The sequence below is a fragment of the Rattus norvegicus genome, chromosome 12 (assembly GCF_036323735.1).
Source record: "Rattus norvegicus strain BN/NHsdMcwi chromosome 12, GRCr8, whole genome shotgun sequence".
Taxonomy (NCBI): Eukaryota; Metazoa; Chordata; class Mammalia; order Rodentia; family Muridae; genus Rattus; species Rattus norvegicus.
This window is the reverse complement of record NC_086030.1, coordinates 19415850-19435242: the sequence shown is the minus strand read 5'-3', so window position 1 is coordinate 19435242 and position 19393 is coordinate 19415850. Positions and strand designations below refer to the sequence as shown.

General features: G+C 48.8%; 3 protein-coding genes across 7 annotated transcripts in view; 1 reads left to right on the top strand and 2 right to left on the bottom strand.

Moving 5' to 3' along the window:
* The window catches only part of Mad1l1 (mitotic arrest deficient 1 like 1), a 309793-nt gene extending 309332 nt beyond the window's left edge, over positions 1–461 (bottom strand). Inside the window, exon 1 of one of the 2 annotated variants that reach the window (NM_001109387.1) lies at positions 418–461. Coding sequence is in view for 1 of the 2 variants with exons in the window: in XM_063271650.1 (XP_063127720.1) it covers positions 211–347 (137 nt within the window). In the remaining variant the exon portion in view is untranslated. Of the gene's footprint in view, positions 1–210; positions 367–417 lie in introns of those variants that run through there. The other variant, XM_063271650.1, reaches the window with a different exon arrangement.
* A 6119-nt stretch (positions 462–6580) lies between these two features.
* Mrm2 (mitochondrial rRNA methyltransferase 2) lies at positions 6581–11795 on the bottom strand. Of its 2 annotated transcripts, none has more exons than XM_039089388.2 (3): positions 11530–11724; positions 11001–11290; positions 6581–8082 (listed from the first exon to the last, which is right to left on the bottom strand). In XM_039089388.2, exons 2-3 carry the CDS (start codon positions 11191–11193, stop codon positions 7640–7642), a joined length of 636 nt encoding a protein of 211 aa, XP_038945316.1. In that variant the 5' UTR covers positions 11194–11290; positions 11530–11724; the 3' UTR covers positions 6581–7639. The 2 variants fall into 2 exon arrangements, with proteins under 2 accessions (XP_038945316.1, NP_001100595.1); NM_001107125.1 differs by lacking the exon at positions 11530–11724 and adding an exon at positions 11746–11795 and having other exon boundaries at positions 6888–8082.
* Positions 11795–18832, top strand: Nudt1 (nudix hydrolase 1). 3 transcript variants are annotated; one of them, XM_006248911.5, is made up of 4 exons: positions 11795–11849; positions 15524–15688; positions 16333–16478; positions 18283–18618. In XM_006248911.5, the coding sequence occupies exons 2-4, from the start codon at positions 15537–15539 to the stop codon at positions 18453–18455; spliced, it is 471 nt and encodes a 156-aa protein (XP_006248973.1). In that variant the 5' UTR covers positions 11795–11849; positions 15524–15536; the 3' UTR covers positions 18456–18618. The 3 variants fall into 3 exon arrangements, with proteins under 3 accessions (XP_006248973.1, XP_038944963.1, NP_476461.1); XM_039089035.2 differs by lacking the exon at positions 11795–11849 and adding an exon at positions 11869–12032; NM_057120.2 differs by lacking the exon at positions 11795–11849 and having other exon boundaries at positions 15523–15688; positions 18283–18832.
* Positions 18833–19393: the final 561 nt, after the last annotated feature.

The following is a 19393-nucleotide window of genomic DNA, read 5'->3' as shown; positions in this document are numbered from 1 at the left end:
AGAGAGAGACGAGAGACAGAGAGACAGAGAGACAGAGACAGAGAGGGCTTGACATACGACTCAGCGCTTACGAGGGCTTGCCACCAAGACTGTCAATCTGAGTTCGATCCCTGGGATCTACAAGGTAACTGACTCCAACCCCGGGAGCCCTTCAGCCCACAGCAGACCACTCGGTCCCCTCCGCCCCGGTTCCGGTCCAGGCACGCCTACCCGCGCCCTGCAACGGGACACGGGGGTCCACAGCGGCCCCGGGAGCACGACACGGAAGACCCCGCAAAGGGAAGTCGCGCGACAGGATCGACTCGGACTGTGTGCATGCCGGAAGGCAGCGGACAGCTCCTTCCCATGGCGTCGGTACGGTCGGGCAGCGCGCGCAGCGCCTGGGGAACTCGCAGACCCGACCACTCGGCCACTTACCCGAGTTGAGGAGCCGAGTGCTGCAGCAGCGGCTCAGATCTCCCTCCTCTCCGCCGGTGCCTATGTATCGCGAGACTTCCGCGAGGGTCTCGCGAGATCTGAGAAAACGGCCCGTAAAGAATCAAATATGCGCGCCACAGGCGTGTCCTGAGAACAACTGCTGTCCTGCCAAGGGGCTGGAAACCACACTGAGCCAGGGTGCCTGTCCCTCAGGGCGCTCTTCGAACGCCACCCAGTGCGCCGTAATGTGTGGAGTAGCACTGCTTGGGAGGGAACGTTTGTTTTGCTTTTGTGTCAGTGTTTCTCTGTGTAGCCTCTAACTCACAAAGATCTTCCTAGTGCTGGATGGAATTAAAAGGCTTGCACCACAACTGCTGGGCATGGAAAGTAAACATAGCTTTGGAAAGTTGATTTTTCTCTGAATCTTGCCACTGTGTATGTATACACAGGTTGTTTTGTTTGGGGCGGTGTTTTGATTGGTTAGCTTGTTTCATTTTCTTTCCTTTGTAAATGAGAATTCCTGGGAAGAAATTGTGACTGTAAAGGCGGATTGGCTGGTTGCCTTCGGTAACGTTGCCGGTCCAGAGCCTGTTGTAATTTGTCTTGGGCTCTATCTTTAACCCCCGTCATACCCATTGCTTACCCGCCTCTGTGTCAGCTCTAACGTGTTGTGACTTATGGATAAAAACCTCTTGGAATACATTAAAACCCAGTTTCTACCAACCAAAAGCCCACGAACTGCATGAGAAGCATATAGCTGCTATTTCTCTGCTTTGCTATAACTGCCTACTTAAATCTTCCACTAGTCTATTTGTTTTCATGTTTTATTATTTTATGGGTGTTTTGTGTGCATACATGATGCCCATAGAGACCAGATGAGGACAACAGATCCTCTGAAATGGGAGTTAGATGTCTATGCGCCAAGATGTATGCGCTGAGCATTGAATCTGGGGTCTCTCGAAGAGCAACCAATGATCTTAACCCGAGCCATTTCTCCGCCCCACCACCAAGAAAGATTTTGTTTGCTTTGGTTTTTGTTGTTGTTTGTTTCGTTTTGTTTTGATTTGTCTGGTTTGGGTTTTTAAAGGCAGGGTTTCTCTGTGTGCCTCAAGGCTGCCTCCACCTGCCTTTGCACCCCACCCCCAACTGCTGAGAATAAAGTAATGCGCCGCCTGTCCCCCACCAATGTATTTTTAAAGTGCCTTGATTCATGACTTTCTTTATTCTGTTACTATAAAAATTTCCTCACTGCTTCCAGACTGGAACATGGAATTTGGGGTAACTTAATTTTAAGTCTGTGTTTCTGGGACATTTGGCTCAAGAATAAACGACCTGTCCATCTCGGTGGTAGTGGCACATGTGTCTAATCCCAGCACTCTGGAGGCAGAGGCAGGAGTTTCTCTGTGAGTTCAAGGCCAGCCTGGACTACAAAGGAAGTTCCAGGACACCCAGAGCTACACAGAGAAACTCTACCTGGAAAAACCAAAAAGTAAAAACATTGGGCTGGAGAGATGGCTAAACCGTGAAGAGCATTGACTGCTCTCCCAGAGGTCCTGAGTTCAATTTCCCACAACTACATGGTGGCTCACAACTATGTGTAATCTGTCTGTAATGTGTCTGGTGTGTCTGAAGACAGCAACGGTTTCCTCATTATATATAAAATAATAAATCTTTCAAAAATAAATAAACACAAAAGATTCTTGCATCCGTTTTGAGATGAATGTTGTATTTTGGGGTCAAGCTGAGAAACAGAATCTTACCCTGTACCCCAGGTTGGCCTGGACCTCACAGCAACCCATCAGCCTTCTGAGTGTCCTGAAACAGCCCTGCTCCTCAACTGGCCCTTTGGTTATCAGACTATTGAAGCAAAGGGCCGAGGGCTGGAGAGATGGCTCCGCGGTTAAGAGCACTGACTGCTCTTCCAGAGGTCCCGAGTTCAATTCCCAGCAACCACACGGTGGCTCCCAGCCATCTGTAATGGGATCTGATGCCTTCTCCGGGTGTACATACAGATAGAGCACTGATATTACCTAAAGGTAATAAATAAATCTTTAGAAAAAGAGAAAGAGCCACAAGACACTAGATATCCTCCCAAGGAAAAGGCTAACACCTGGAAGAACTCTCCAGAAGAATGATTTCTTGTTTGTCAGCTGAGGGTGAGCAAAGATCAGTGCTGAGACACTGATGGGACTGAACACACAGCCTCCTCCTGCCTTTCTCTTCAATCTTCCAATCTTCTTCATCAACCTTAGACCCCTGACACTGGGACTTGGGGACACACTAGATCGAGCTTCGTGTCCCTCTTCCCACTGAGGCCACACTGGGCAAATTCCCTTTTTTTTTTTTTTTAAGATTTATTTATATGTAAATACACTGTACCTGTCTTCAGACTCACCCGAAGAAGGCATCAGATCCCATTACAGATGGTTGTGAGCCACCATGTGGTTGTTGGGAATTGAACTCAGGGCCTCTGGAAGAGCAGTCAGTGTTCTTTTTTTTTTTTTTTTTTCCCAGAGCTGGGGACCGAACCCAGGGCCTTGCGGTTGCTAGGCAAGCGCTCTACCACTGAGCTAAATCCCCAACCCCTGCAGTCAGTGTTCTTAACCACTGAGCCATCTCTCCAGCCCCCAATTCCCTTTTTCTGATTTGCTATCAACTTGGCTCTTTGAAATTATTGAGGGGGAGTGGCCAAGCCTGGCTTGTTGGGACCCAGCCTGTGCCACTTACACACTTAACCCCTCCCCCTCACTCCTCTCCCTCCCATTACCTCCTTCCCCCCAACAATCACGTTCACTGAGGGTTCAGTCTTAGCAGGACCAAGGGCTTCCCTTCGACTGGTGCTCTACTAGGCTATTCATTGCTACCTATGAGGTTGGAGCCCAGGGTCAGTCCATGTATAGTCTTTGGGTAGTGGCTTAGTCCCTGGAAGCTCTGGTTGGTTGGCATTGTTGTTCATATGGGGTCTCGAGCCCCTTCAAGCTCTTCCAGTCCTTTCTCTGATTCCTTCAACGGGGGTCCCGTTCTCAGTTCAGTGGTTTGCTGCTGGCATTCGCCTATGTATTTGCTGTATTCTAGCTGTGTCTCTCAGGAGAGATCTACATAAGAACAAGTACTCTCTTTTTTTTTTTTTTTTTTTTCCGGAGCTGGGGACCGAACCCAGGGCCTTGTGCTTGCTAGGCAAGCGCTCTACCACTGAGCTAAATCCCCAACCCAAGAACAAGTACTCTTAACCACTAAGCCAACTCTCCATCTCCAACAGTATCTTTTTTTTTTTTAATTTTTTAAAGGACAACTGAATTTCTTTTTTATTTTATTTTTTATTTTATTTTATTTATTATATATAAGTACACTGTAGCTGTCTTCAGATACACTAGAAGAGGGCATCAGATCTCTTTACAGATGGTTGTGAGCCACCATGTGGTTGTGGGAATTGAACTCAGGACCTCTGGAAGAGCAGTCGGGTGCTCTTAACCGCTGAGCCACCTCTCCAGCCCTCCAACAGTATCTTTTTTTTTTTTAAAGATTTATTCATTTATTATATGTAAGTACACTGTAGCTGTCTTCAGATACACCAGAAGAGGGAATCGGATCTCTTTACAGATGGTTGTGAGCCACCATGTGGTTGCTGGGAATTGAACTCATGACCTCTGGAAGAGCAGTCGGGTGCTCTTAACCACTGAGCCATCTCTCCAGCCCCCAACAGTATCTTTTAAGGAGGAGAACTTCCACTAAGAAACTGTGCTTTCTACGGAAGCTGCTGCAGGGCTGACTGACTAATCAGCACCTCCAGATTTGTGGGGAGGCTGGGAGGCTGCAAATGTTGAGCCTAATGAGAACTTAGTTTCGACTATTCAGCCTCCCTAAATAGCCATTCCTTGCCCACTTGTGTATCTGACCTAATATCCTGTGAGTAACAGATAAAACCTCTCAGAATGCATTAACTTAACAACCTCTAATATCCATCAACTAAAAGGCTAAATAAATGTCATCAGATAATAGCTAAGGCATATAGCCCAGATTTCTCTGCAGTGCTGTAGCTGTGCAGAGAAACCTACTTAGTTTCTACCAGTGTATTTGAAAAACTGGCCTGACTGCTAGGCGGTGGTGGTGATGGTGTCCGCCTTTAATTCCAGCACTCAGGAGGCCAGGGCAAGTGGATTGAGTTAGAGGCCAGCCTGGTCTATATGAGAGCTCCAGGCCAGCCAGGGGGGATATAAAGAGAAACCCTATCTCGAAAACAAAAACTGAGAAAAGTGTTTCGACTTAGGACTTTTCTCTGTTATTATAAAAACTTACTAAATGTGTATTCCTTAGCCAGTTAGTCAGATCGGGCTCTGGAATAAACTCGTATGTCCTTTGAAGTGAGAGCCATGTTTTGCACCAACACTTTGTGGTGTAGGAGCCCTCTGCCCTCAGTTACCCATTTTAGATGTCAGCAAGGCTGACCTCACGCAGTCCCACTCTGTGAACCCAGCACAGACCCACTGAGGAAGCTATGTAGCAACTGCGATGACTTGAGGCCAAAGTGTGAATCTGGTTTCATTTTTTTTTTCTTTTTTTCAGAGCTGGGGACCGAACCTAGGGCCTTGCGCTTGCTAGGCAAGCGCTCTACCACTGAGCTAAATCCCCAACCCCGTGAATCTCGTTTCAAACACCCTGTGCCAGACTTTTTACCATGAAAAGCTTTTGTGAATTCCAGCAGCCATTTTTACCCAGGCCAAGTGGGAACACTTCCCCAGAGTGCCCAGCAGGCCCATGGTAAGTGCAAACAGGGCTTTTACAGCGCACGAACTGCTGCTAATGGTGAGACACAACTTCCATGGCCTCTCTGGGTCTATAAGGATGGGCTTTTTCCATGGATTTTGTTTATTTATGTGTGTGGGTATCTTGCTGGAATGTACGTGTCTCTGCACCACGTTAGTGCAGTGTCCATGAAGACTAGAACAGGACATTGGATTCCCTGGGACTAATTACTAATGGTTGTTAGCTGCTAGGTGAGTGCTGAGACTTGAGCCTGGGTCTTCTGGAGAAAGAGCTCTCTCTCCACCCCAAGTCTCTCTGTCTCTGTCTCTGTCTCTGTCTCTCTCTCTCACACACACACACACACACACAAATACTCACAAATGATAACCATGTAACCCATTCTTCTCTAAAGCTGAGTGGCATTCACAGTGGAACAAGTGCCTTGCTTCGTGCTTTGGCAATGACTTTTATGGGCTTTAGAGCACACAAGTATCATAGCAGTATATTCTTACACCCAAAAAAATAAAACAAAACCAAAGCTCCCTGAGCCCAGGCATGAATTCACACTGAATGCCTGCCTCCCCCTAAGGGTTCTGTCTGTCTGAAGATGCATTGCCAGTGTTCACCTCTAGGGGTCGTCTCTGCCTGAAGAAATGTTGCTGCTGTTCACCAAAGCAGAGAGCAATCCCTCTATTGAAACCTCAGCCTGCGCCTCTTTCCACCAGGCAGACTTGCGGTGCTCAGAGAGCACCACACGACTGCCTGCTTCTAGGAGCTGAAGATATCCCATAAGGCCAGAGCCAGGTATGTCTGTCCTCTGCAGCTCAGGCTGACATTAAAGTTCCGATCCTCCTCTCTTTGCTGGAATTGCAGGCATGCATTGCCACACCTGGTCTATGTAGTGCTGGGGATGGAACCCAGGGCTTCATAAATGCCAGGCAAGCACTCTACCACTGAGCCACACCCCCAGCCTAGTAAAAAGGATCCATTGCTTTCTTTTTTTTTTTTTTTTTTTTTTTTTTGTCTTCTCGGAGCTGGGGACCGAACCCAGGGCCTTGGGCTTGCTAGGCAAGCGCTCTACCACTGAGCTAAATCCCCAACCCCGATCCATTGCTTTCTTTTCCCCCTCCCTGGTCCTTGAATACCAGGTCTATTTGTTTTGTTTTAGGGGTGCTAAGGAATCTACTTAGGGCCTTTCACACACTAGATAGGCTCTTCCCTGCTGAGCCTTAATGCCAGCCCAACAAATCAATGGTCCCTCTCCCTCCCTTCCTTTATTTGTTTGTTTATATTTTTCGGGACAGGGTCTCTCTGTGTAGCCCTGGCTGTACCGGAATTCGATCTGTAGACCAGGCTGGCCTCCAAGTCACAAGACACAGAGATCCTCCTGCCTCCTGAAAGGCGTGTGCCACCCCCTAGCTTTCTTTTTCCTTTTTTTTTTTTTTTTTTTTTTCTTTTTTTCAGAGCTGGGGACCGAACCCAGGGCCTTGCGCTTGCTAGGCAAACACTCTACCACTGAGCTAAATCCCCAACCCCTTTCTTTTTCCTTTTATACCCTTCACTCTCCACTCAGCTCCCTCATGACATTCTCTTCAAACATGGCGTGAGCCGGGGTGGCAGTGCACACTAGTAATCCCGGCATTTGGGAAGCAAGGCAGGAGGTCTGTGGGCTAATAGCCAGTTTGGGTTAACTCAACCTCAAAAAACAAACAGATGAATAAACAAAAGCCAGAAAAATAAAGTCACAATAGAGATCGTGGTTTGCTTCCAGCACTTAAAAGCCTTGGGAGGAAAGGGTTCCTTTGGCTCACTCATCCCAACCACAGTCCATCACCGAAGGAGATCAAAGTGGGCTCTCAGGGCGGGAACCTGGAGGCTGTAATTCAACGGGAGACCAGACCGCCACCGCGGGGTGTGGGTGCTGCTTACTGGCTTGTTCCTCAGTCTTGCTCACCCCGCTTTCTCATACAACTCAGGCTCACCTGCCTAGGAATGCACCCCTCCCCCCACAGGGCTGCCCCGCCCCCATCAGTCAGTAATCAAGACTCACATGCTCACCCACAGGCCGAGCTGATAGAGGCAATCCCTCAGTCGGATTCTTTCTTCCCAGACATAGGTAGGTTTGTGTCAAATGGCCAATATACTTGTTTATATTGTGTGCGGTGTGTGTGTGTGTGTGTGTGTGTGTGTGTGTGTGTGTGTGTGTGTGTGCGCGCCCCCGCATGTGGGGGGTCAGGACCAACTTTCAGGGGTTGGTTCTCTCTTGCTGCTACAGGGGTCCCAGAGACTGCACTGGCGTCAGCAAGCCCCGTTTTCTCACTGAGCCATTGTGCGCCCCATTCTTAGCACTCGTTCACAGTCCTTGAATACGGTTTTTTTTAATCTCTTAAACCCCAGTGCCTCGGGGTGCTGTTCATATCCACAACTCAGCTTGGATCCACGCTCCAGACAGACGCGCTCCCGGAAGGGCGGGGCAGAATCACTGCTTGGTGGAGCCCTTCCTCCCATGGTACTGTGTGGCTAACAGATAGACCTCTGCGGACTCTTTCCTGCTAGCCTCCGGTTTCACGACCCTTGTGCTTCGGAATTCCTGGGCTAGTCTCTTCTGCAGCAGGTGGCTTTTACTTCCGGCCCAGGTTTTACACAGCAGTGTCCCCCCGGGGTGCAGGATGTCCACAGCCATGTCCACAAGGGTAAGGCACAAGCTTATGAGCCTGTCATGATCAAGGTCTCGGATCCCAGTGGCATTCGGTGCCATGTCACTCAGAATCACATCCGCTCTCCTTCTGGGAAGCAGTTCTAAAATTCTCTGGAAAGTTCTGGGGTCAGTCACATCAGCAGGGCACAGAAAAGTTGCTCCTGCCAAAGGGAACATGTGAAGAAGATCGACCCCGAGCACGAAGCCCATGGGAGAGCTGGAATCTATGGAAGTAACACACTGTGTTATTACACCATGAATCTCCCTACCAAAATACAAGCCACAAAATGAAGTCAGGCACCAAGACCAAGGTTAACAGCTAACATGCATATATGTGCATAAAAGACCTTTTGTATGAAGACACGTGAGTTAGATGTAATGGCACAGGCTACAATCCCAGCACTTGGGAGGCTGAGGCAGGAGGACTGTCACAAGTTCAAGGCTAGTTTGAGATACCAAGTAAGATCTTGTCTCTCAAAGTTGAAAAAAACAAGTAGTGGAAGGTAGGGTGTCCTCTACTTCCCTTGGCACAGTTGGGGAAGCTGAGGCCTGAAAAGGAAATGGTCTCACGATCATTGTGACTAACAAGCAGAGGTTGGACCACACCCAAGGTACTGAAGCCCACTGTGCTGTCAGTTCGCTGCTCTAGGCTGCTTTTCTCCAGGATTCTTCTTCCAAATGACTCTTTATTTTGTGTATGCTTTGGTTCTAAAATGGGAATCCCGCTAGGTAGTCCAGGCTAGCCCACCACATAAGTTCCTAACTTAACACAGTGAGTGCTTAAGGTTACAGATGGGCACCACCATACCCAGGTCCCAACAGTCCTTTTTGGTTTTTATGTTTGTTTGCTTTTTACTCCTTGAGACAATCTCACTATGTAGCCCAGGCTAGCCTCAAATTCAGAGAATGGATGCTTCTGCCTCTAAAGGGCAAGAATCAAAGGCGTGTGAGACCATGCTCTGCTATTTGTTCTGTAGATTTATTATTTATTTACATATGTGTGTTTACATATGTGAATGTGCACTCAAGTACAGTTGCCTGTAGAGTCCAGGGCCTGGATGTGAAGTTAAGATTGGGAGCTGCCTGACAAGGGTGCTGGGAACTGAACTTGAGTCCTCTGTGAGAACAGTGCCCTCTCCAGTCCTTAATTTTTCTCTTTTGGTTCTTTAAGAACCATGTGACTCAGGCCTGGAATTCCTGGTTCTCCTGCCTCCACCTTCAGAGTGCTAGGGTCACCGGTGTGGCCAACAAAGCTGGACAATGTCACAGGTTCAGCTGTTTTCTCTCTTTCCTATTTGGGCACCATTTCACATACAGAATATTAAGTCTCTATAGAACCGCACACATGCATGAACACACAGACACACACTCACATGCACACATGTACTCACACACATGTGCGCACACACATACATGCACACACACATGCACACACACATGCACTCACTCACACACTTACTCACATGCATGAGCTCACACACATGCACGCACACACACATGCACTCACACACACACACGTACACACACGTACACATACACATATACACACACTCACGCACAATAGTACACTGCCTATCGAAGCCCCAGAGTAAGGAATCCAGAGACCCCAGGCATGAGGCCTTTCCTGAGGTTCTGGAGGTGGCAACCCCAGTGGGACCTCCATGAGCTCCTAGGCTTCAGGGACACATTAATCGTCCTGTCCCCCCAAACCCTGCTGTCTTGGGGTTTCTATTGCTGTGATAAAACACCATGACCGGGCTGGAGAGATGGCTCAGCGGTTAAGAGCATTGACTGCTCTTCCAGAGGTCCTGAGTTCAAATCCCAGCAACCACATGGTGGCTCACAACCATCTGTAATGGGATCCGATGCCCTCTTCTGGTGTGTCTGAAGGCAGTGACAGTGTACTCACATAAAATAAAATAAATAAATAAATCTTTAAAACACCATGACCAGAAAAAACCAAGTTGGAGAAGAAAGGGTTCATTTGACTTACACTTCCATATCACTGTTACCAAAAGAAGCCAGAACAGGAACTCAATCAAGGCTGGAGCCTGGAGGCAGGAGCTGATACAGAAGCCATGGAGGGTGCTGCCTGCTTCCCCTGGCTTGCTCAGCCTGCTTTCTTTTTTTTTTTTTCGGATTTTTTTTTTTTTTTGGTTCTTTTTTTCGGAGCTGGGGACCGAACCCAGGGCCTTGCGCTTCCTAGGTAAGCGCTCTACCACTGAGCTAAATCCCCAGCCCCTCAGCCTGCTTTCTTATAGAACCCAGGACCACCGGCCCAGGACGAAACCCTTTCCTACCCACATTGTTCTGGTCATGGTGCTTATCATAGCACTAGAAAGCAAAGTACGCCATTATTGTTTAGTTTTCTGGGCTTTTTGTTTTGTTTTGAGAGAGGGACATGGTACAAAGCCCAGGCTGGCCGCCAACTCACGTGGTTTTCTTCTTGTTCTTTTTAAACATCTTATTTAATTTCGTGTGTTAGAGTGTATATGCAAGTAGGCACGCGCCGCGGCACACTGTGGAGTCCACAGGGGCCAATTCTCCCCTCCACAGTGAAAATCCTGGGGGGTGAACCCAGGCCGCCAGCCTCAGCATCATGCACCATTCAACCAGCAAGGCAGTGGTTCTCAACCTTCGTCCTGCTGCGACCCTTTAATACAGTTTCTCACGCTGTGGTGACCTCTCCCCACCCCGACCATAGTTATTTCTGTTGCTGCTTTGTCACTGTCACTTTGCTGCTGTTATGAATCGTGACATAAATAGCTAACATGCAGGCTATCTGAAATGCTACTTGCAGAGTGAAAACCACTGCTGACTAAGCCATGGTCTTCATAGCATCACCACCACCCGGTATTCCCTCCCCAACCCCCTACCTCTACCCTTTTTTTCTGAGTGTCAACATACCATGTAGCTGGGATGATCTTGAATTTCTAATCCCGCTTCACCTCCTAGGCCTACGGGAACCTAACTTAGCTTAGCAGCTGAGCTCCGTCCCCAGCCTGTGACTATTTCTGTAACTCCCATTTCTAAACCTACTTAGAAAGCTCCTCAAACAATGTCTCTGGGTAATGAGCTGCTCACTAGCACTCCCTCCAGCTCATGGCAGTCAGAGGAGCTGGGTGTAACATGCAGGTCCCACCTGCTCCTGTGGCGTTGACGCTCTGCACTGCCACCTGACTCCAGGCCCCGGGAGCTGCCCCGCAGTCCAGCACCCGGAGCCCAGGCCTCAGGATGTGATGCTTCTCATTCATCTCCAGGAGCTTGAAGGCGCTGCGGCAGCGGTAACTCTCCGCCTTTGCGGCCTTCACAAACGGGTCCTTTAGATGGCGCATCAACCACAGGTGCTCGGCGCCTGTCCGGCCCTTGTAGTGACACACTGCTGTGTGTAACCTCCGAACCTTAAGGGGAACGCCTACCAGCTTCGGATACCTGGAATGGTGAGAAAGGAGTTAGCAGGTGGACATTACACAGAGGCAAGGGATGTCCCCTTGGTTTGCTTTCTACCTTACATATCGAGGTAAGGTCGCTAACTTGCCAGTCTATCTCACCAGCTTTCCCCAGGGACCCCTTTTCTCTGCCTCCCCAGTACTGGCGTTACATTTGGTCAGCACACAAGTACAGAATTTTGTAGGTTCTGGGCATCCGAACTCCAACGCTCACGCACGCACAGCTTTATCTGAGGAGCCCATAAACTTATTTCCACGTTGCAAGCCTCATTCTCTCACGTCTGTTTGAACAAGAATAAATATCGTATGCCCGTGTCCCGCTCCCCGGGAGGAGAGTCTGTAGCACACTTTACTGAACTCCCCACTACTATCATCCACTCCGCTCCCGCATGCAACAGGAGCCCTTTTAGTGCAGGAGGACACAGTAACTCCACTCACCCAGTCATTGCAGATTGCTGGCGGTTTCCTCCCGCCGCCGGAAGTCCCGCCCTAACTTCCAAAGAGAGGCTCCGCCCCGGGGAAGTTCGGTCTAGGGCGCCAAGGTACGGATGGTTGTGGTGCTTAAGACCTGGGTGCGGGAGAGACGCGGGAGATCGGGGATGCTGGAATGTCGGGGGAGATCTGGAGAGGGGAGGGGGCGGAAAGGCTAGGGAGCTGCTTCAAGCCCACCAGGAAAACTGGAGTGCTGGGTAGAAATGAGATCAGGAAGACCAGAACTACAGAAGGTAGGGAGCGGAAAGGAGAGGGAGAGGCGACCTGGGCGGCAAGTAGCTACTGGGGCAGTTTGCAGCCTGACTGTGTCAGGCATAGCCCATGGAAGGGGAGGCTAGGGAACGGCATTTGCAGAGTGCCCCCTGCAGGCAGGTTCTGGGCTCTGCACTCAATGTACATTGTCTCCAACACCTGCCAGTTAACCTCAATTCAGACCAGATAGTTGTCAGCAGCCCAAACCCTGGCACTTGAAATTTCCCTGACACGCATCCGATTTACTATCACAGCTACCGACGCTGATGGGACACTAATGTCAAGGACACCCTTGTTTGCTTATAGGCTCTGCCATTTGACCCCATTTCAAATTTTGACCGAACATTCGTTTTCTCCTCAGAAAATAAGAAAGTCTTACACTGTTCTTAGTTCTCACTATATGGCTCAGCTTTTGAGAACAAGGCTGATTGGAGCTGGGGTGCTATCACCTGTGAAATGCCTGTTTCACATGCATGAGAACCTAAGTTCGAAGCTCAGAACCCACATTTAAAAAAAAAAAAAAAGTGTGGCTTGCACCTATAACCTACCTCAGTGCCAGGAAGTAGAGATAGTTTGGTCCCCGGCACAGTTTGGTCAGCTAGTCTAGCTGAATCCATGCGCTACAGGCTCCAATGAAAGACCTTGTCTCATTCATATGTATCTGTATATATGTATATGTGCAGATAGATAATTAGATAGATAGACAGACAGACAGACAGACAGACAGACAGACAGGGATGGCTCAGTGGTTAAGAGTACTTGGCATTGTGTTTTGATTCCCAGCACCCATGTAAGGTGGCTTACAACTGCCTGTAACTCCAGCTTCAGGGGACCCATCTTCCTCTTCTGGCTTCCATGGGTAGCCACACAAATCTGTGCATACAGAGACCATACACACACACACACACACACATATACATAAAAGCAAAATCTTTGTAAAATAAGGTATGGGCTGGAAATAACACCGGCTGCTCCTGGAGAGAGGATGGAGATCAGGTTCCCAGCACCCAAATGGTGGCTCACAACCATCTTTAACTCTAGCTCCAAGGGAGCCAACACCCTCTTCTGACCTCCTTGGCTATCCTGGAACTCACTCTGTAGATTAAGCTGGCCTCAAACTCAGAGATCTGCCTACCTCTGCCTCCCGAGTGCTGGAATTAAAGGCATGCGCCACCATGCCTGAATATATATATATATATATATATATATATATATATATATATATATATATATATATATAATTGTAAGGCAGAGAGCAATTGAGGAAGGCACCTAATGTCAACTGTGGTCTCCACACACAGATGGGGACACCCATATGCATACATGCACATGTCACACACACAAAGGAGGCTAACAGCCATCTCTATCTGTGGACTCAGTGTTAGACCAATTCAACCAGTAAATCAAAATTATTCCCCAGCCCAAATTAACTTTGTTTGTAAGAACCACCTACCCCCACATTATAAGCCCAGCGACTGTGTGAGATTTTCAGAGTGTGCCATTTGCAGAGGGGAAAAGTGTGGGGACATTTTGTTTGAAGCAATGCCAACCGACAAAACCGTAGCCACACCCATTCTACGGGATTCCAATCTATGTGCTCACAGCTCCCTTCACTGAGTAGCTGAACACGCTGGTACACGCCTGTCATCTTGCACTTAGGTTGTTGAGGCGGGGAGAGTGTGAGTTGAAGTCCAGACTGGAGGGGGCTGGAGAGATGGCTCAGTGGTTAAGAGCACCGACTGCTCTTCCAGAGGTCATGAGTTCAATTCCCAGCAACCACATGGTGGCTCACAGCCATCTGTAATGGTGTCCGATGCCCTCTTCTGGTGTGTCTGAAGACAGCTGCAGTGTACTTATATATAATAAATAAAATTAAAAAAAAAAAAGAAGTCCAGACTGGAGTACATGGCACAACTCTGTCTCATTTCAAATACTTGCAAAACAAAACCATGCATCTGTGTGCAATATGAGGACACCTGTCATTACTCACTACATGAAAACGATTTACATAGTTTGTGTGTAAAGTGGGCTGGAGGATGTGTGTAAGGTACAGGCAAACATGCCATTTCATAGAAGTGATTTCATCACGGCTTCGATTCTGGCATCCGTGGCAGGGCAGGGTATTCCTGGTACAGTCACCTGTGGAGATGAAGGACAGTTATATACGGCTGGTGCTTGATAAAAGATGGCTGACTTTGCTGCATTCAGAAGCCAGAGCCTCAGGCACAAGCAAGTTAGGACACAGGCCCATGATAAGCCTAGTTCTTCTCCTGACATGCCTCATCACCACGCCCAAGCTTCCAGGTCCCTTTTCTCTCCCTCTTTCTTATTCTTTTTTAAAAATTAACATATATATATATATATATATATATATATATATATATATTGTGTGTATGGGGTTTAAAAAAAGACTTATTTTTATGTTCATTGATGTTTTGCCTGTATGTATGTCTGTGTAAGGGGCCACATGATCTTGAGTTGGAGTTATAGACCATTGTGAACCACCATGCAGTTACTAGGAATTGAACCTGATAACCTCTGGAAGAGCAGCCACTCTCTTAACCACTGAGCCGTTTCTCCAGCTGGAGTATAGGAGTTTTGTTCACAGTTTTTATATATATATGTGTGTGTGTGTGTGTGTGTGCCTTGTACCCAGAGATACCAGAAGAGGGCATCAGAACATCCACCATGTGGATGCTAGGAATGGAACCGCAGTCCTCTGCAAGGTCCTCTTAACCACTGCCATCTCTCCGACCCTTGTTAAAGTTCCTTTTCCTATACACTGCAACCTCTTAGTTCCAGCTTTTGGATACTGCCTTAGCCAGTTGAGGCTGAGAAACAATAAAAATAAGAAGCTTGGTCTGGGAGCTGAGAAGGTGGCTCGAGGCTGGGAAGGTAGCTCAGTACTGAGGGTGTGGCTCAGTGGTAGAGTCCCTGCCTAGAATCCTCCAGTGAGGGGCTGGGGGTGTGGCTCAGTGGTAGAGCCCCTGCCTAGGATCCCCCAGTGAGGGGCTGGGGGTGTGGCTCAGTGGTAGAGCCCCTGCCTAGGATCCCCCAGTGAGGGGCTGGGGGTGTGGCTCAGTGGTAGAGCCCCTGCCTAGGATCCCCCAGTGAGGAGCTGGGGGCGTGGCTCAGTGGTAGAGCACCTGATTAGAATCCCCCAGTGAGGGGCTGGGGGCGTGGTCCAGTGGGAGAGCACTAGCCTAGCATGTTCAAGGCTTAGAATTCCATCCCCGGAACTGTAAATAAAATAATGATGAGAATAAATGAAAAGGGGGACCACAAAGGCACATTTGTACATGCCCTATTAAACCACAAGGCGTATCCTGTGACTGGGTGATGACCAGTAGGCCATACCGTTCACCTCTCCCAGAGTTTATCTACCTCCCACCTGGCCACAACAGTGCACATATGGTGCATACTCTAACAGACCACAGGCCAAGCAGACCCCATTTTCTTATCCGCTTCCCAGGACCCAGGAGAGCATGAGCACCTCCAGGCTTTATACCCTCGTGCTGGTACTACAGCCTCAGCGAGTTCTCCTGGGCATGAAGAAGAGGGGCTTTGGTGCTGGCCGCTGGAATGGCTTCGGGGGCAAGGTGCAGGAAGGAGAGACCATTGAGGATGGGGCTAAGAGGTGAGGAAAAGGAATGTCTGACCACAGAGCCAGCCTAGCTAGGGATGAGGACCTGAGAGTCGGAAACATACTCTTGAGACAGACAGATGCTACATAAACCAAGCTGGCTTTGAACTCACAGAGATCTACTGTCTTTACTTCCAAAGGGTTGGGATTAAAGGCATGGGCCACCATGCCTGGCTTTTAAATTTTCTTTAAGGGTCTTTTTTTTTTTTTATGTGCATTGGTACTTTGCCCACATGTACATCTGTATGAGGGTCCTAGATCCACTGAAACTAGAATTACAGTGTGAACTGCTGGGAATTTAACCCCGGTCCTCTGGGAGAATAGTCAGTGCTTTTAATTGCTAAACCACCTCCCTATCCCGCATAAAGGGTCTTTCTATGTAGTCCAGGTGGGTATCAAACCCCCAATTTTTCTGCTTCAACCTCCTTAGCATTAGGATTATAGGTGCGCAATGGCATGTCTATATTTATGAAGTTCAAGTTAATTCCTAGACTGGTTATGGCAACACCTCTGCAGAACGTCCTCCTGGAAAATGCAGATCACAAGTCCTGGGCTGTTGTCCATCCGTGTAAGCATGGATACCATGGATACCATGCTCATGAGCTGGCTAATGCCCATGTCTTTCCTTACCTGTCCAGGGAGCTTCTGGAAGAAAGTGGTCTGAGAGTGGATACACTGCACAAGGTAGGCCATATCTCATTTGAGTTTGTGGGCTCCCCCGAGCTGATGGACGTGCATATCTTCTCTACCGACCACGTGCATGGGACGCCCACAGAGAGTGAAGGTGAGCCGAGGGCAGGGAAGGATACCCAGACTCACCTGCCTGCCTAGGAGAAAAGAATCACCCTTGCCAAGTCTAGGCCCCAAGTCTGCCTGCCTTCGTATCTTTGCTTAGCGTCTGAGCCAGGGCAGCCAGACAAATCAGCCTTGTAGCCTGGGGTGAGTGACAGAATAGGGAAATCAGCCAAACATATTGGTACACACATTTTTATCCCAACACTTGAGAGGAAGAGGAGGGGTATCTCTGGGAGCTCCAAGCCAACCTGATCTACACTGTGAGACCTTGTTTCCAAAACAAAGGGAAGAAGAATCAGGTGGTGGTGGTGCACGCCTTTAATCCCAGCACTTGCAGAGCCAGGTAGATCTCTAGTTTGAGACCAGCTACTGGTCTACAGTGTGAGTTCCAGGACAATCAGGGCTACACAGAGAAACCCTGTCTTTAAAAAAAATAAAAATAAAAAGAGGAAAAAGAAGAGGAAGGGGGAAAAAGGGAAAGAAGAGGAGGAAGAGGAGGAAGAGGAGGAAGAGGAGGGAGAGGAGGAGGAGGAAGAGGAAGAGGAAGAGGAGGAAGAGGAGGAGGAAGAGGAAGAGGAGGAAGAGGAGGGAGAGGAGGAGGAGGAGGAGGAGGAGGAGGAGGAGGAGGAGGAGGAGGAGGCGGCGGCCAAGCAGCGGCGGCAGCAGGCACAGGGACCCGAGTTCCATCCCCAGCAGTGACATGAACCATGCGGTGTTTCATGTCTACAATCCCAACACAGGACATTAGGTCTCAGAAACAAGTTAAAAATAACCAGGTGTATTTAGGCATGTCCACTAAGGCAGAAAGACAGAATCTGAAGTAATCCTGGGCTACAGACTAGCCTGGGCACCATACTCAATGCCAGGTCAGCCAGCGCTCCAAAGAAAGTCCCTGTATCCCAGAAAACAAAGCAGGCACGGTGGTGTCGCACATCTGTAAACCCAGGGATGTGAGGAAAGAGGACTGCCACTCATTCCAGAGCGGCCTGGGCTGCAGTGTAGAAGCGCTGTCTCCAGACACCCCAGAGGATGAAGAGACAAGGGTCAGAGGTTAAGAGCACTTGCTCTTGCAGAGGACCCACGTGCTTTTGCCAGTACCAAAGGGCTGCTCACCCTTGTCCACACTCAGTTCCAGGGGATCTGATGCCCTCTTCTGGTGTCCATAGGAACTACATATGCAGTTTCTAGGCGAAATTCTCATACACATAAAATAATTTTTACAAAATGTTTAAAGAGGGAAGAATATTAGAAAACTGGTTCACCAGTTACGATCACATACTGCTCTTCCAGAGAACCCGTGTTTGATTCCCAGCACCCACATCAGGTGGCTCTTTGACCTCTATGGGCCTCCACCAACACACGGACATACATGCAAGTAAACATAATATAAAAATCTGTAAAAAAAAATTTTTTTTATTAAAAACCACCACCAAAAACGTCCAAACCACTGGAGAGAGATTTCAACAGTTACGAGCACTCACTGGTCTTCCAAAGGACCCAGGTTTGCTCTCTAGGACCTGCACTAGTCAGTGTGACTGGATCAAACTCTGGCTCCTATTCTGGCCTCCTCTAGTACCCACGCACTCGTGACATTCGTTCGCACAGACATATTCAGATATATAACAGAGCTCTGTGTTCAAGGCCAGCCAGGGCTAAATAGTGAGACCATGTCTCAAACAAAACAAAATGTCCAAACAGATATTTACACGGACCCGGGGGTAATCCCTCTCAGGTCAACTGAAATCTATGTTCTTCCTCTCCCACCTCCACCCCCTCCCCCACCCCCGATTCAGAAATGCGCCCTCAGTGGTTCCAACTGGACCAGATCCCCTTTGCCGACATGTGGCCGGACGACAGCTACTGGTTCCCACTCCTGCTTCAGAAGAAGAAGTTCTGTGGACACTTCAAGTTCCATGGTCAGGACACCATCCTCAGTTACTCCCTGCGGGAGGTGGATGAGTTCTAATACAGAGAGAGGTCTGACTGGTTCTAGCCATTCCGGTTGCAACACAGCCACTGCAAGCTGTCACTCCAAGGACACAGGCAGGGGCTGGTATTTTCTGTTTGCAAGGTGTCCCGAGGTTGAAATGTAAAATGTCACCAATACACCAATATGTTTCAATTCTTCATCCCCGCCTACTGGTCCTGTTTTAGAAGGTTGTGGCACCTTTAGGAGCCAGAGCCCTGATGACAGAACTGAGTCACTGGGGGTTGGAGAGATGGAGGATGGACCGTAAGGCTTTATAGGTGAGCTCACACTCCTGCTACTGTGTCTGTCATGCCTTCCACGATGGACTGTATCCCCTTGATGGATGAGCCAAAATGAACCACGGCTCCCCTAAACTGCTGTGTGTCTACAGTGTCAAGCGGTACAGAGACCCTGCCAGGCAGCCAGGCAATTCTTTGTCTTGTCCCACTACCCCAAACAGGGTAGACAGACACCCAAAGATAAGGTACGGACTCTTCTCATGCAGGAGTGGCAGTCTAAATGGAAAAGGAGACTCTCTGAAGTGCTTGGTGGCAGCAGGATGTCAGGCAAGAGCAAGCACCCCAAGAAAAACTGCAGAGAGCAGGGTGCCACTGCTAGAGCCATGGGTCTCAGGAGGCAGCTGGGAATGGTGTCTCAGAGCAAGACAAGTGTTCTCTGACAGTCGGCTGGGCTGCCAACCAGGACCTGGACTCCAGCTAGGGGCTGGTCTGACTGAAAGGCTGTGTCTAGGATGTTATATGAACACAGGTAAGGCCTCCTAGGCTGAGACTAGTAAGCAAATCAGGTAAAGCTAACCAACCAGGAGAGTCTGCAAAATCTGATGAAGACAACCTGCTACAGGGCTCCCATCCTGATCACGGCTCCATCCCCCATCCTCCACCCCTCCCCGGTGCATATTCCTGGGTGATGGCTGT